This window comes from Terrapene carolina, unplaced genomic scaffold (assembly GCF_002925995.2).
Source record: "Terrapene carolina triunguis isolate 2854851 unplaced genomic scaffold, T_m_triunguis-2.0 Scaffold66, whole genome shotgun sequence".
Taxonomy (NCBI): Eukaryota; Metazoa; Chordata; order Testudines; family Emydidae; genus Terrapene; species Terrapene triunguis.
In genome coordinates, this window is record NW_020664417.1 from 14,978,885 (window position 1) to 14,995,609 (window position 16,725).

General features: G+C 40.7%; 1 protein-coding gene across 5 annotated transcripts in view; it reads right to left on the minus strand.

Moving 5' to 3' along the window:
* Positions 1-892: 892 nt before the first annotated feature.
* The window catches only part of ELF2 (E74 like ETS transcription factor 2), a 67,862-nt gene continuing 52,029 nt past the window's right edge, over positions 893-16,725 (minus strand). For all 5 annotated transcript variants that reach the window (XM_026647831.2, XM_026647827.2, XM_026647829.2 and 2 more), the window contains 5 exons: positions 14,412-14,585; positions 10,552-10,638; positions 5,006-5,198; positions 4,184-4,534; positions 893-2,617 (listed from right to left, as the gene is read on the minus strand). In XM_026647831.2, the coding sequence (XP_026503616.1) occupies positions 1,990-2,617; positions 4,184-4,534; positions 5,006-5,198; positions 10,552-10,638; positions 14,412-14,585 (1,433 nt within the window). In that variant the 3' untranslated portion in view covers positions 893-1,989. The remainder of the gene's footprint in view (positions 2,618-4,183; positions 4,535-5,005; positions 5,199-10,551; positions 10,639-14,411; positions 14,586-16,725) is intronic.

A 16,725-nucleotide genomic window follows, 5' to 3' on the forward strand; every position in this document is an offset into this window, starting at 1 on the left:
TATGATCAAGCCCCACTTGTCCCTGCATTATGTTCTTATTATTCACCCTCCTGTTTCCACTAGCACTCTAACCCACTCTTTTCCCATCTTCCCTTGCCTCATCTACTGCCCCACAGACCAGGTCCTCCAAAACACCTTTGCAATTCATTTATGTGTAACAGACCCTCAAGGTATGTGCACATGACTAACCAAAGTAACCACGCTCTTCTTCTTGTAACATTTGTTGTCCCCAATCTCCTCTCAGTTTTATCATTCATGTCTGAGCTTAGGAACACGAACTGTCTTATCAGTCTGTAAAAGTGCTTAGTAATACTTTGGGCACTACATAAAACAGTAAATAATAACTGCTGTGCTACCACTTAATGCTGTTACTCAAAAGTGTTCCGTTCAATGGAATCAGTGCAACATCAGCTGTACTCTGCAACCACAGGATTTTACACAGCATATGTCCATCAGCAGTCATTAGATTAAAAAATAAATTACCAATTACACCTCTACCCCGATATAACGCTGTCCTCGGGAGCCAAAAAATCGTACTGCGTTGTAGGTGAAACCGCGTTATATCAAACTTGCTTTGATCCGCCGGAGCGCACAGGCCCCCCCCCCCTCCCCGGAGCACTGCTTTACCGCGTTATATCCGAATTCGTATTATATCGGGGTAGAGGTGTATTCTGGCAACCTGCCTCACAACACTATGTGTACAGGAGCAGAGTTCTTTCATTGAAAGTGTAAGGGAGCTCCAAACCACCTGACTGTGTCACTGTCCTCTTAACTTGGTGATTGGAGTATATAAAAAAAGCAGGTAAGTAGTTGGACAGACAGAGGGGAAATAAGTTATCTTGTTTCTTTTCTTTTCTTTTTTTTTTTTTTAAGAAAAACAAACAGACCAAAATCAATTAAATTTCATTTCTATATTTCAGTAAAACCTACTTGAATACACTTTGAAACAAGAGTACAACAAAATAGAATATACTTCAAATGTTGAATATACAAACTATTATAGTTCATTCTGAACACTGGTACTTCCCTCTTAACTTCAACTAAGAAACTGTACAGGTTTAGAACTACCTGACAAAAATTCATGCTGAGCGTGACCTTTCAAGTGACAGAGTGGAGCTGAAACTGAAATGTATGCACAGATGTCAAGGCTAAGTGAGTGACACAGGCATGTTACAGCAAAAGGCCAAAAGCCTGCTGCTATTTTGTCCACAATTAAGAAATTTAGACAGACTTTAACTACCATACAAAATATGTTACATGTAATTCTATAACAATACTGTGCTAGGTACAAGATTTTTAAAAAATTTGTTTTAATAAAAAAGCTTTACACAAACAAGCCATTAGCTTATTTCAAGAAAGATAACTGAAAATCAGTCTAAGGCTTTCATTTTAAATCTGCTTAAGCTATATGATACAAAATCCCTCTAGGTCTCTCTGTCTTCTTTTAGAAGCTCTTAATCCTCTCCTTTAATTCACATTCTAGTATACCTAGTAGCAGAGTTTTTCACATAGCACCAGTTGAGTACTGTGCGCACACAGTAGTAATTGCTGGTATGCATACAAAAATGCATCAGATTTGCCATTTGTAACAATGAGACTCCTCTCCCCCTGAAAATTAAACCAAGACAAGCCTCTCACAGAACTCATTTTAGTGTTCCAGGTCTTAGTGTAACTTGATATCGTAGTGAACTGTTTGGTCCCTTTCAGTCCAGTCCCTATAATTTTCCATCTTCATAGGTTCAGTTGTTTCCCAACTGAAAGAGGCAGTTTTCTGTCAGCATATGAATGTGTGGTTCAATTCCCACTGAAACATGGGACAGTTAGTTAATTTCCAGTAAGTCTCTGATATACGCATGTATGTTTACATTTTTAAACTCTCGTTTTTGACTTCTTGATCATGTCCATTCCCCCACCCTACCTCACCCCAAGTCTGTCAGAATGCTCAATCAATAAAAGTCAGGAAAATCCATGTTGGTAACTGCCTATTCTTCATTTCTCACATGTTACTATTCCTTCTGTTTTCATTGTTAGAGGAAGGGCAATGGCTGAGGGCGTACTAACTACTACAACATGCGTCACAGTCTTGCTTCCATCTGCTGGCTTTTCTTCTTGTACAAGTTGCAGTGTTTTCATTTCACGTTCCTGTTTTAAAGCCACTGTATCTGGTTTCACCTCTGGCCCTTTTATGACTGCACTAATAACTCTGGGAGGAGTCTGGCCAGATGCCTGCTGGGCAGGCATTGATAGTCTCATTACTGGTGTCCCATGAGCTATAGACACAGGGGTAAGTGCTCTCACAGCCAATGGGGTTCCAACTATGTTAATACTTCCTGACCCAGTCAGGCCTGTTTTTGTCTGCAACTGACACTGTGCGAGTTGAGTAGCAGGGATGGTAATGATTTTGGCAGGCTGCATTGTGATTTTATCTCCATTTTCAGCAGATGCTGGCATCACGGTAGGGATTGTCTGGATTACTACCTTTGGGGTCGTTGCCGTTGTTGGACTTGTACTGGTTATTAATGGTGACCCTGCATTTACTGACTGTACTGCCACAGTTGAAATTTTCTGCCCCAGAGATGTCATTACGACAGGCACTTGCATTGCCACACGAACAGTCCTGTTGAAAGATTAATATATATGTATATACATTCATTGTGTTAAGACAGCTGTCAGGTCACCACAAAAATTAAAAGGGATAAAAATCCCAGGACTTACAGGGAGTTGTGCCAAAAGAAAACTGTACCATTTTTGATACACCCAGCAATAAGAAAAAGCATTCACATCCTTTTCTTCAGTTAAATAAACCATCAGATTATTTGAAAAATGAGTCTGGTAGCAAGCATACTGATAGCAGCAGCACGATGAGTAAGGCTGTGAGTTTGTCACGGAGGTCATGGATTCCATGACCTTCCATGACTTCTGCAGTGGCCGGTGCTGGTCCAGGGACTGCCTGAGCCAGGCAGCTCCTGGGCCAGCAGTAGCAGTTTGGGTGTGTGGGAGGGGGCTCAGGGCTAGGGATTGGGGTGGGGGACCCCCCCTTCAGCTCCCAGGTGGCGGAGAGGTGGGGGGGTAGGTCTCCATGCCGCATGCTGCCAGCGCCTGCAGGCCCTGTCCCTGCAGCTCCCATTGGCTGTGGTTCCTGGCCAATGGGAGCTGCAGCAGCCGGAGCTTGTGGCGGGAGCAGCGAGCAGAGGAGTCCCTGCCCTGACCCTGCCTCCGCTGCCTAGGAGCTGCAGGGACGCAGAGCCAGGTAGGGAGCCCCGCCAACCCCCCTTTACCCCCAGTACCAGCAGGGGTCCTGGGCCGAGCGCTGCAGCCTGGCCCCCAGTGGGGGTCCCAGCCACACGCTGCAGCCCAGCCCCCTTCTTCCCCACCACCAGCGGGGGTCCCGGCGTCTGCTGCAGTCTGGCCCCCTTCTCCCCCAGCACCAGCAGGGGTCCCAAGTCACCTCCTCCTGTTTAAATCAGTGGTCCCCAAATTGTGGAGCGTGCCCCCTAAGGCGGCATGGAGGAACATGGGGGAGGGCGCACAGCGGGGCCCAGGTCAGCCCCCATGGGGGGCAGGGAGGGAGTGCCACGCAGCTCTGCTCTGCCCCCAGCTCCTTTCTGGCCCCACCCCCAGCAACAGCTCAGGCCCCAGCGGCAATCTGTCTCCCAGCCACAGTGGTGGCTCCAATCCTGGGCCCGTTCTTAGCTCCCAGCCCCTGACCACGGCCCCCCCCGGGGGGGGGGGGGGGGGGGACAGGTTCCTTTTTTGGGAAGGGGGGAGGGGGGGGTGATGGAAAAAGTTTGGGGACCGCTGGTTTAAATAGTAAGGCCAAAGCTTTCTAAATTAAGAAAGTCTAAAGTTTGGCTCCTAAATAAGTGGTCTGATTTTTCATGTGCTGAGTACTTAGCAGGTGAGTCTCACTGACTTGCTGGCTGCTCAGCCCTTTTAAAGAATCAGGCCACTTATTTGGGAGCCTAAATATGGACCTTGGGAGCCACAAACTCCTATTTTTGAAAATCTTAGCCAAAGGGCTTAATGACTGGAAAGCAGTTTACAACCGGCTACGCTGGGCTCTCATTACCACAAGTACGTTTTAGCAAGGTGGTTGACACCAGGTTATCTGTAGGCACTACATTAAAACAACTCAGCTTCCTGACTGAAGGGTTCAGCAGATGACAAACAGTGTGGCACGAACCTGGGAGCTACTGTTGCTGGAACAGTGGTAGTGGTGGTGGGAAGACGAGATGACATATCATGCCCTGGAGAGGCAATATTCACAACTCGGGTGACTGCCTTCTCTGCTCTTGTACAATTTAACGGAGAAGAATTTTTTCCACCACGTGCAGATGCTGCTGCTTTCAAGAGGCTTTCTGCAGACAATGACACTCGTTCCAATGACTTCTCATCTGTAGGCATTGATAAATCTTCATTGCAGGATTCACTTTTGTCATCATCTATGACCACTATGTTTTTTGGCATCTCCTTAAACTGATATACCAGCCTTTGCCCCTCAACCTTTGCGAGAATTCCCCTTTGATAGTAATATCTGCAAGGAAAAGTACAATTATGAAGTAAACAACACTGATGGATGTACACAGGGACTCAACATTTCAAACTTGCTTGTTAACATAGACCAAAAACACACTAATTTCTACAATAATAGGAAAAAAAGCTTTCAAACATACTGACTAAGCATAACTATTCAAGGACCATGGCTTAAAAGTTTGGGTTGTTTTTTTTTTAAATCATGTTTATACAAAATATTTAAAAAATAAAATAAGAAATGGGAATATGAAAAAGCAATGAAAATGGCAGAGATTATGATTTATAGTATACAGTTGCATTTTAACAATTGTAAAGAGTTAAAATCTAGTAGCTATAGAAAAATGTAGGTCAGATGTTTATGATCATACTTTTTTGGGGGGGTTTTAAGTCTCCAATTTAAAATGACTAATTACACAATTGCAGACTATTTTGTAATTAAAGGAAAGCCCCAATATTCTTCCCCTTCATTTACCTCAGGGCCCTTCCCATCGTCTCATAGTTCATGTCAGGTTTGTTCTTGTGCTTTCCCCATAGCTTGGAGACCGCTTTGGAGTCCACAAGTTTAAAGATGCCCTTCTCTCGCTGAGTCCACTTAATGTATCGAGGACAAGTATTTTTGTCCTGAAGAAGATCCAGAAGGAACTCCCACAAATACGTTGTATTTCCTACAAAAACAGACAGCATATGAACATTAGACAACTTACACTTAAAGGTATTAAAAACTTCTCCATATATAGACATACAAAAGTGCACTTAGACAACTATCTGATATAGGAACTTTGAATGACTACATTGCATACCATCCTCTGCCTACCCTTCACTTGTAATGTGTATGTATTTGTTCACTCTGATAAATTTAGGAAAGATTTCATAAATATTTACATTCTGAAACTCAAAGGGGTTAGCACTAGAACTGTGCTATGCCACATGATGTGGGAGACTCTTCAAACCAAAATTAGCTCTCAACTGCTATAAGAAAGGGAGTGATGGAGTCCTACAGCACCAACACCTCCTGGCTGCCTAGAGGACATAAACAATGCTCTGAAAGGAGTTCGGTTCAGCTCTTAAGACTGCAGATAGCAGTTCCAGAACATAGGCTGTACATTCTGAGATGGAGTCTGGTGATGGGAAGGGAAGGAGAGAGGATGGAGAGACTACTTAAGGAAAGGCAAACTTTTTCTTTGGCAGAGGAGAGGGGGGAAGATATCCCCATACACAAGCTCCTAGAAACCTCCTTCTTTTTGATCTGCCTCCATCCCTCACCTTTATTATTGGGAGTTCAGTGTTCACAAGGTGTCTTAGCCTGTTCACTGGACTCCATTGCTTCCCAACTGTAACATCAGAGTGTCTAAAACACTTCAAAATCTCCAAGCCATTCCCCTACAGTGTATTATTATTTGTACTGCAGTAGCCCCTAGCTATCATAGATCAGCACCCCATTATGCAATTCAGTATACAAACAGAGAACAAAAAGACTATCTCTACCCCAAGAAGCTTACAATCTAAGTAAGTGTATGCTCTCAGGTTTCAGAGCTGTGGCATATGTAATAGAGAAGACCCAGCATTGCACTAAATTTAAACAGAGAAGCTGCTTGGACTCTGATTAGACCACTTCCATCTGGGAGAAAGGGGCTACAAACAGAAAAAAAAACAGACCACATTCTGTTTATCACAGGTGGAAGGAAGTGATTTTGTGAACAAATCATCAAAAAAAGAAAGGAGAACCTGTAGAATCATGAGAAGGGAGAGCAGGGGAAGGGCTGCTGAATGCTGAAAAACAGTTCAAACAGTTTGTAAATTTTGAGATTTACCCACACCTAAAAAAATAAAATACAGGAAGCCCTTCAATGAGAGTACAGATTAAAACCTGACCATCCTATTAAAGGGGCACTCAGTCAGAGTCCCCAGATTTTGTGACCTGACCAAGTTTTCAATCCTGGAGGAATGCAGAAGCCCAAGTAAATAAACAAAAGCCCATTAAAGAATAAATCTGTTTGTGCAACATGCTACCATATCAATTAACAAATACTCAAGCATTCGCTCCTGAAACTTGGTGACAGCATCATTGAGGCTAGACTATTACAAAGTCTATGATAAAAGCATTGCAAAATACATTTACTTCCCTTATAGGTAGTTTAAAGAGTGCCACAGTCCTCAAAATTCCTTAAAATTTACTAACCCTTCTCTGGGGAAGCTATTATAGTTCCACTTTATAGATGGCTAAACGGAGGTACAGAGATTCAACTTGTCTAAAGCAATATAGGTCCTGATCCAAAACTCACTAAAATCAATGGGAGTCTTCTCACTGATTTCAATGAAATTCAGATCAGGCCCATAGTGAGTAACAGTCAGGAACACAACCTAGGAATCCAGTTCTCGGTTCTAACCAAGAGACCACACTTCCTAGACATTCCCAGATCTACTGGTTTTATTCTGACTTGCCAAATGAAACTAAAACAAAGTTCCAGTACTAAGTGCTGTTTTTTAGATATTATACTTAATAGCTGTTCTATTTGCACATGATAAAAAAAGCCAAAAATTAGTTTTCAATTCAATAAATTGTTCCTGCTAGAAAAAATGAAACTGTTAAAAGAATTCCAAAGAAATTACAGCAAATTAACAGTTATTGACTTCTGGTCCACCCAGATAGGATTTCTCCAACGCTCATTACCAACATGCTATCAATGCTATCTGTCTTTCTGCAATAGCTCCTGGACTGAGAAAATGAAAAACTCACAGCGTTAAGTGAGCAAGAATTTCAACATACGTTAAAAGCAACAAAGAGTCCTGTGGCACCTTATAGACTAACAGATGTATTGGAGCATAAGCTTTCGTGGGTGAATACCCACATGCATTTCACGAAGTGGGTATTCACCCACAAAAGCTTATGCTCCAATACGTCTGTTAGTCTATAAGGTGCCACAGGACTCTTTGTTGCTTTTTACAGATCCAGACTAACACAGCTACCCCTCTGATACTCAACATACGTTGTTTCCCCCCGCAAAAACACATTAGATCCCCAAAATGCCAGATCAAAGGAAATGGCCCTCATTTTGCTGCAGGAGGTGGTACTGGTGATTCAGTAGGTGGCACTCTTCCCTCATAGTCTGTATTGAAGTAAATATGTATGTTTCCATCAGCAGGAGTTTGGGACAGCCATATTAATTACAAGGTGTGTAGCAGGTCATCCCAAAAGAGTGCCAATAAAACTAGATTATACCACTACATATTCTGTAGCTATTACATATTTTCTAAAATAGTGTTTTTGTTAATATTTAATATACATTTTAAAACATTTCAATGGGATCCCTTAGTGAACCAAAGCGTACAGAACTCCGAGGAAGAGGAAATAATGCCTGAAAACCTTTACAAATGATCTAAACTGGGTTTTCTATGCACAGAAGTGTCACAATGGTAAAGCCCAATAGGGCACGTCCTCCCAGGACTAACACACATGCTGTATCTCACCGGAAAGCTATAAACATGCTCTAATGACTCAGAACCCTATCTGTGATTCAAGAAAGATTTGTTGAACCTGAGTTGTTTTCACAAAAACAGTTCAGTTTCAACAAATCAGCGTTTTCAAGAAAAACTGTTTCATCAAAATATTTCCAACCACCTCTAAGTCATTCTTTACCACCTAGGGATTCCCCTCCCCACAATAAGGACTCCTCAGGGGGCCAATTAAGCCAGATTTACAGTTACTTTGCACCACCGCAGCAGCTCAAAGCATCAGGGATGCACCAGTGAATCAGTCTACATCTTTGTGTGCATATTATATGTATAATACAATCTTTGACAGTTGTAGTCCAATATGAAACTGGTTGCACACCATCTGCTGTCACTCCCCTAGCCCTGAGAACCTTGCTGTCAGTGCTGAATTGTGTAAGGAGTTCCCCAAAAGATGAATACACAACAACCCCACAACACATCCCAGACAGTAAACAAAATATACATCTAGCCAGGCTCAGGGGGAGAGAGAACTTTCCCCAATAAATCTTGGAAATTAAGAATCCTGTGAGATGACCCCTTCAAATAAGTACAATTACAAGTTAAGCAATTGCTCCTTCTTTAAACATTCCAGGACTGTCGAATTCTTAGTCTTGGAGACTAAATATTTTGAAAGATGTTAAGTTAGCCAATACCCAGCAAGAAACATTAATTGTTTGTAACATAAAAGAAGGGGTAAGAGACACAAGCAGAGTCAGTCTCAAAGAAAGTGTCCTCAGAAAAATAAACTTTCAAAATATTGGCCAACTAAAGAAGACGAGATCCCCAGTGGAGACAACACTCAAGGAGACAAGAGTTTAGACATTCTTTCGAAACAGGTTCTCTAAAAGGCATAGAACTAGGTCACTTCCCTAAAGTATTCTTCAGGTAATGGAAAATCAGCTCGAGTGAAGCCAGTAGAAAGGAACATAAACTACACCAGCTAAATTGTAATGGAAATTAAGAGGGCTAAGAGGATGTTGAAATGCCAAGTGCCAAAACACAAAACAAATGTATTCTTTAAGGGCAACTGAAAATCTGTGACAATCAACGGGGTTCACTGGAATACCCATAAGTAAAGGGAACAATTAAAGAGCATAAGGACACTGCAGAGAAGTTAAATGATTTATTTGTAGTGGTTTTCAGCACAGACTTACCTTGGTCACACTACTCCTCCCCTATTCTTCCCCAGACACCTGCTCACAAACACCAGGCCTCTGGAGCTCTACCCTGATAAGGAACCAGGTAAACAGGAGAGGACTCCTGGATTAGAACAGAGCATGTATCTATGGCCATTCTCAGAAGGAGGAGATTTTGCACTACCAACTACACTAGAGCTGAAAACCACAAGTCTCATCCCGTATGTTGCTATTAAGATCACTAAACCTTTTCTCTCCTGAGTTTGGTTAAGACCTTTGCTACCAATTGTATTAGCGGACAGGTGTACAGGAATTTTTCTCCTTTTCTCTTCAACATAAAGAAACAGTATCCCTTACTTAGGGTGATCTTTTCCTTATGCCACAAGCAGAAGTCCAAACCACTTTTTGTTTAGTAAGTGGCAAAGGCATCCATGTTTTGTGTCTTCCACTGGAGGAAGATCTGATATATCACGCACTGACTCTGAGGCGACTTGTGAATGCCTACTACCAACCACCTTTCTGCTGACTGGAGGGAAGGGGCAGCAAGGAAGGATACTCAATGCATCAATGGAACTGATGGTGAAAGCATGGCTCTCCTGACCAATTGGTCAAGAAAGAACAACTGGAAGGCTCTAAGGTAGTGACAGTTGGCAACACAGGGGCACGTATGCATACACACAGATAGGTGATGGTGGTCGTGTACTGACAAGCATTGCCTCACAGGGCCAAAACACTTCACTTTAAAGGCGTTCTCTTCCTGCCTCATCTTGTGGACACAAAACCAAGTCTTGTGATGTAAGAAAATATATAATAATTAGTTTTCCAGCTAGTTAAGCCAACCACTGAACCTACTGCAAAGGCAGGGTACTTCCTTGTGTATATTTAAGCCACTGCAGAGGCTGAATCCACTACTAAAGCAACAAGCTTCTCTGAACATACAACAGGGAGGCCTTAAATGTATTATTATACAGCATAAGTGCACACACACAGTTTTGCTTGCTCTGCCTGACCACAGGCTCTCCAGTGGCAGCGTAACAAAGCATGTGTCCAGCAACAAGCCAACAGGGAGCACATCAGCCAGCGTGAGTGAAGTCAATATGTGCAAACAGAATTTCAAATGAAAATAATCATAACTGCAGCAGTTATTATTATTAAATATTGATATTACAGTAAAACCTAGAGGCCCCAATTGAGGCTTCAATTTACTAGACCCTGTACAAACACATACTAAAACATGGGGTGAAATTCTCGCTCCGCTGACTTCAGCAAGGTATTTACAAATCTTGGTATTTTACAAAATGTGTTTAGTACTAATGCATGAAAGATGTATTGGGATTTTTAGATAAAATGCACTATATTATTTTAAGACTTAATACATGGAAGAAATTACCTTTGCCTTCTCTGGGTTTCTTCTTTATACCTAAATCTGGAGAACCATTGGAAATGGCTGACTGTTGGGTCTTTGGTTTACGGCCAGCTGTACATGAAATTTAAAAAGAAAATTGTAAGACATACATATAGTAGAAATAATTAATATCTTATGTCTGAGTGGTAATTCATGTTTCTCATGTTATTCCCCTTATTACATTGTATGGACAAATAGGCCTTTATCAAGTAGGCTAATTTTAAATCTTATATTCATAGATTCATAGATTCTAGGACTGGAAGGGACCTCGAGAGGTCATCGAGTCCAGTCCCCTGCCCGCATGGCAGGACCAAATACTGTCTAGACCATCCCTGATAGACATTTATCTAACCTACTCTTAAATATCTCCAGAGATGGAGATTCCACAACCTCCCTAGGCAATTTATTCCAGTGTTTAACCACCCTGACAGTTAGGAACTTTTTCCTAATGTCCAACCTAGACCTCCCTTGCTGCAGTTTAAGCCCACTGCTTCTTGTTCTATCCTTAGAGGCTAAGGTGAACAAGTTTTCTCCCTCCTCCTTATGACACCCTTTTAGATACCTGAAAACTGCTATCATGTCCCCTCTCAGTCTTCTCTTTTCCAAACTAAACAAACCCAATTCTTTCAGTCTTCCTTCATAGGTCATGTTCTCAAGACCTTTAATCATTCTTGTTGCTCTTCTCTGGACCCTTGCCTGAAATCTCTGCAGTGCTGCATGCTATGGCCATGCCCTGACATGCCTTTCCTGCCCCCAGTTATGCTCCCTACAGGAGGGCTTGCAATGGGGGGTGCCTAGGAAGGCAGCTTTACAGTTGACTTCCTCAGGTTCTTGTGCCAAGAGCAGATTTGGTGCTTTCAGAGCCATTGTATGCTGCTATGACCCTTTAACTCAGCATAAAGGGGCCAGAGCAAAGAGTAAAGATCTCCCCCTAGGTCAGCAAGCTGAAGAGAGTCTGTGTTTCTGTGTTCAAGGCTAAAGAAAATGTCAACCAATAACTCATATCTTAGGAACATGAACACAAATTGCTCCTGAAGAAAAGTGTTGTGCATCAAACATTGAAATTCAACAACGTGTATTTTTATGGAGGTGGCAGTTGCAGTTCCATAGTTAAGACTGAGTTGAGTTTTACGCTTAAAGCAGGGAATCAAACTCTTTGTAATGTACAAAAAATAGAGCATATCCATCTCAAAAACCACAGAACTTTACTCTTTGACTATAACTCTGCCTGGTAGCAACACTATAATAGGTTAGGGAAAAGTGTTTTTAAAAAAATCAGTTTACTCTAACCTGGGACCACAAACACTAAAATGACTTAATCATAAAGATTACTTTAGGGTGTCACTTCAGGAAGGAGCTATGGTTGTTTGAATGCCTTAACTCTGCATTTCCATACCATGTTTGCATTTCTGTTAAGTTTAGCCATAATGAACTCCCTGGATTTATATCGCTTTATCCCTGTACTGTACTTTATCCTAAACTACTGCTGTGTCCTCCATCTTAATGTACTTTTTGTCTGTGAATTTTTAGAAATCTCTGTCATACAGAAGCATCTCTATATATGTGAATGATTCTGGTGCCTCAATGAAAACTGCTATTTTACTAATTACCACAGGAAGTCTAGCCTGCTGCCATCCTCTGAAGGCAATGCCACTCACAGATGCATATGAGTTTGGAGAATTTCAGTGTTTTAAGCTGATTTACATTTGCTACATACATTTTTCTATTAAATAAAATATACAAAATTCTTCTTAAAACTGTGCAACTCTCCAAATTCATGTATTCCCCTGCTGAGTAGCATTTCCTTCATCAATGGGTGTCAAGCAAACAAGCAAGAAAGTACCTTCTTCAATAATTTAATTATTGTATTTTTTTAATTGGTGATTTATATATTTTAGAATTTGATACAATGGTTAAAAAATTTGCAAATTACAGTGCAGTTAGTCACATAATGGAGCTGAAGCTTATAGTGACAGTGGAATATTCACAAGAGTCATATACCGAGGAGGATTACTGCCCATTGAAGGGACATTTTTAAAGGAAAATACCTTGCTGATGCTATGGTTTATAGTCACGCCTGCTTCAGCCGAGGCAACAGCTAAATTACTAAATTCAGAGGGGAAGCAGGATTATTTAAAAAAAAAAAAAAACCCCTGAAAAACTGGAAGAAAGAGAGAGACAGACATTCTGTGGAAAGCAGGAAGTCCCAAAAGGCGCACACACAATTGGCTGCACTGGAGTGCAACCAACAATTAGACATTCAAATTATTGGCACCAAAAACTTGGCCTGCTAGGAGGGTAACTGCTAAAACAGCTTTAGTAACATGACCCAACTCTGGTAAATCTGACTGTTTGATAGAGAGAGATTTTGGAGGGTTGCAGATTTTATTTTTCACTGAAGCATCAAAATGGCTGAACAGAGAATTATTGTAGCTACTGAAGAACTCATTAGGGCATCTGGATTTTGACAACATTATTTTTCTCCTCATGGTGCTGGCAGTAAGAACAATCTTACCACTATATTCAGAAAATAAGCCATAGTTAATGATGGCAAAATGGAGGTACTACTGGAAGTTCAACTACAGTGTGTCTTAGGTGTTGTCTACACTAAAATCATAAACTGACCTATATTAGGTTGAACTTACAGCCACCGCAGTAATTACTGTGGCTTCTTGCCCCCAGGAACGGGATCCAGCTGCCTCAGTTTCTCAGCCCCTCCCTTCCCCCGCTGGGAGCCAGGCAGCCTTGTCAATTTGACAAGACAGCCAATAGCCAGGAGCAGGCACCCAGCCCCCCAGGGCTTCTTGACCCAGCTCCCAGCTGGGAGCAGGCTCCAGCCACCCGGCTTTCTTGTCAATTTCACACTCCCATCCCATTTCTTCTGGAGAAATGAAAGCTCCATGAAAGCCGTGACAAGCGATCTAACAGCCCATGTAAGTAACAGTGTCTACACAGACACTGCATCACCCTAGCTACACCATCATAAGCCCTACACCTCTCGTGGAGGTGGAGTTATTATATCAGTGTTGTAGGGCACTTACATCGGCAGGACAAGGCTGTAGTGTAGACACTGACATGATTCGGTTGATGTAAGCTGCCTTACATCAATCTAACTGTGAAGTGTACACCAGGCCTTAACTTCTAATGTAAGCTGTGAACCTCAGCCATAGTAGGAGGAAGAGGAGCATGTTTCAGCCTATAAAGTCACTGTTCACAAGGACCCACCACAAACACTTTCAGTGAAACACCTGGCGCAATGTGTATTCTACAGTTCTTACGCCCCCCTAGGCAATAATTTAAACAGATGTCATTTGCTCTCATGGTGGCCTGGACTTGTTTCTGATATAGCATTTGGAATTATTTGAAATGGTATTTAAGGCAACCATGTATTAAAAACAGTATCTTTAAAAGGGCCCTTAGATAAGCAAGGATGTCTAACACACCAAGATTTTCACAGGTTTCAACTATTAAAATGTATCAAGAAAATTAGAATGTTATTTATATTTGAGATGCTCCTTGTGATTTATGGAAGAAATTATACATATTCCAGAGAATATTTACAGACAAATTCTGTCTTGAATCCCTTAATTTTTTCAGTGTTGCCTCCTTTTCTTATCCTTATTTTTTCAATCTTTTTCCTTATGATTTAACAAACCATATTCTTATGCTTTCCCCTTTCTTTTATTGCATGCCCACAACTCAGAGTTCACTTTGTACACATTAGCATATGAGTGGGGATAATGTCAAAACTATCTCCACCTGAACCAGCTCCTTTGCATACAATACTTTGGACTAGGGATAAAATACACTTAAAATCTCTTACTTTAAATAAAAGTCATGTATACCTTTTTTCTTTTTCATTGGCTCACGGATATCAGGGGATGTTGGAACAGGAGACATATCCATTGGTTCAGACTCCTCGGTTGACACCTCCACTACAGTCTCTGTTATCACATCTGGCCTCATAGCAGCATGGATAAACTCTGGGGTTGACACACAAGGAGGGACAAAAACTTCCACTAAAGAAAAAAAATGCACCAGATAAAGTTTCTACCCAACTCCTTTACTATGTCATAAATCAAATTATTTACAGCAAAGAACCTGGAGGGGGCCTATGATTCAGGGACCAAATCATGCAAACTTTACATAATTTGTCACTCAGGAGCTCAATCCAGTCCCCAGAACATGCATATACAAGTCAATGTTATTAGATATATGGCAAGGACAGGTATCTAAAAGTCCAATCTAGGTCTCACTGAAGTCAGTAAGAATGTTGCTATTCACATCAGAGGGAGCAGCAACTTGTCTGAAGGGCAGAAGTAAGACTACAGTCTTAAATAAACTGTTTGCTGCAAGATCAGTAACATTCTTTCTTAACATGGTAAGAAAACATTCTACAATATTAAAAATAAGTGAAGGATAAATGGCTGCATTTTAAGTCAGATATGTTTAAGTATTTGTGAAACTTTCCACGTTCCTCTTTAAAGCCCAAATTTAACTTTTTCAAAAATGGGCATGAGTTAAGATGTAGCACTTTGATATTTACTGATGTTAATGGTCCACCAGCAGTTCCATCATACACTCCTATTTTCATAAGTTTATAACTTAGCCATGATCACAAATTCTACCCTAGAACTCAACACACCATTAAGTTTAATCAAAATGTTACATACGCATATAGGAGAGTCCCCTCTATCCCCACTTCAAAATATGAAGCTGTTTAAAATGCAGCATATTAAAAAAAGAGATAAGCTTACAATTTTAGCTGTATTTTTGCACATGTATTTCAAAAATAGTTTTTAGGTGAATTTTTGAAGACTGGTCGTCTAAAACGTACACTACTCAGGCTTATAAGTATTTTTTGTTATTTATTAAAAGTAGCCAAATTACCTTTTTTCAGCTACTGGACATGAACTATTGTCCTCACTTGATTGATTTTCATGTACAACAGTGTAACATCACCATACCACAGGTTGTATGCTACATTATATCACCCACCAAACTATATTACATATTGTCTTCAAAGGAGCCATTATGGTTTAACTGGTTGGAAATCCATTTTTTTTTTTTAATAAATACAGATTCATCCAAGGAGCCATAACTGTTCTAAATAGGACTCTAGTAGAGTTAGGGGGCAACTATACTTTTGTTAATATGGATACATATATTTACACAATAGAAGAAAATTTCTCAAGCAAACATTAAAATATAGCAAAACAGCTTAGGAGAAACTTTTAATCCTTAAATGCTATTACAGTACTTGAAAAGGGGATAAATTTAGCTACTAAGAACTATGGCCCCAATCCCACAGAGATTTAAACACATTCACAATTACACACAAGTAGCCCTACTAAAGGGAACAGGGCTAATCACGTGTAAAGTTGAGTACATGCTTATGTTTTTGCAGTATATTTTAATATTATGGATTGGATTTCAACGACAATAACAAAATTCAAAGTTAAGTTGCAATGAATTAGTTATACTTTTGATATATACATATTTAAAAAAGCAACAGAGGGTCCTGTGGCACCTTTGAGACTAACAGAAGTAGGTGCCACAGGACCCTCTGTTGCTTTTTACAGATTCAGACTAACACGGCTACCCCTCTGATATTTAAAAAAAGTATCCAAGTAGTATTAAATATTTTTAAATTGATTTTAGAATGGCCTAAATTGAAGGAACCAAAAAAATTATCTCACAACTTTTGAAAGTGGCTTCTTTCCCAGGCATTCAAATGATTTCTATATTCACCAAGTACCCAAACTTTACAATGTGACAGATTCCCATTTGTTTTTATTACAGGTGGGGCTCAGAGCAATGCCTATTATTAAGGCTGCTACTCTGAAACCATACTTTCCAACTGTTTTCAGCTGCTTATAACTTTGCAAAATTAACAGTTTGGGCTAAAATTTTCATGCCAGGTGTCCAGCTCAGGCTGAATTTTTTTGGAATATTTCAACCACAACAATTCATTCATTTCCAAAAATAAGGCTATGGGCTGTTTTGCCCATAAAAAAAAAAATCTGGCAACTTTTTTGTTTTCGTAGCTCCTGTGCCCACCCACTTTGGAAAAGCAACTTGAAATTTGGCAAGGGATGAGGGAGGACTTTATGTCAGGGATGTGCCTTTTCTATTCCTGTGAAAATACACCCAAATTTG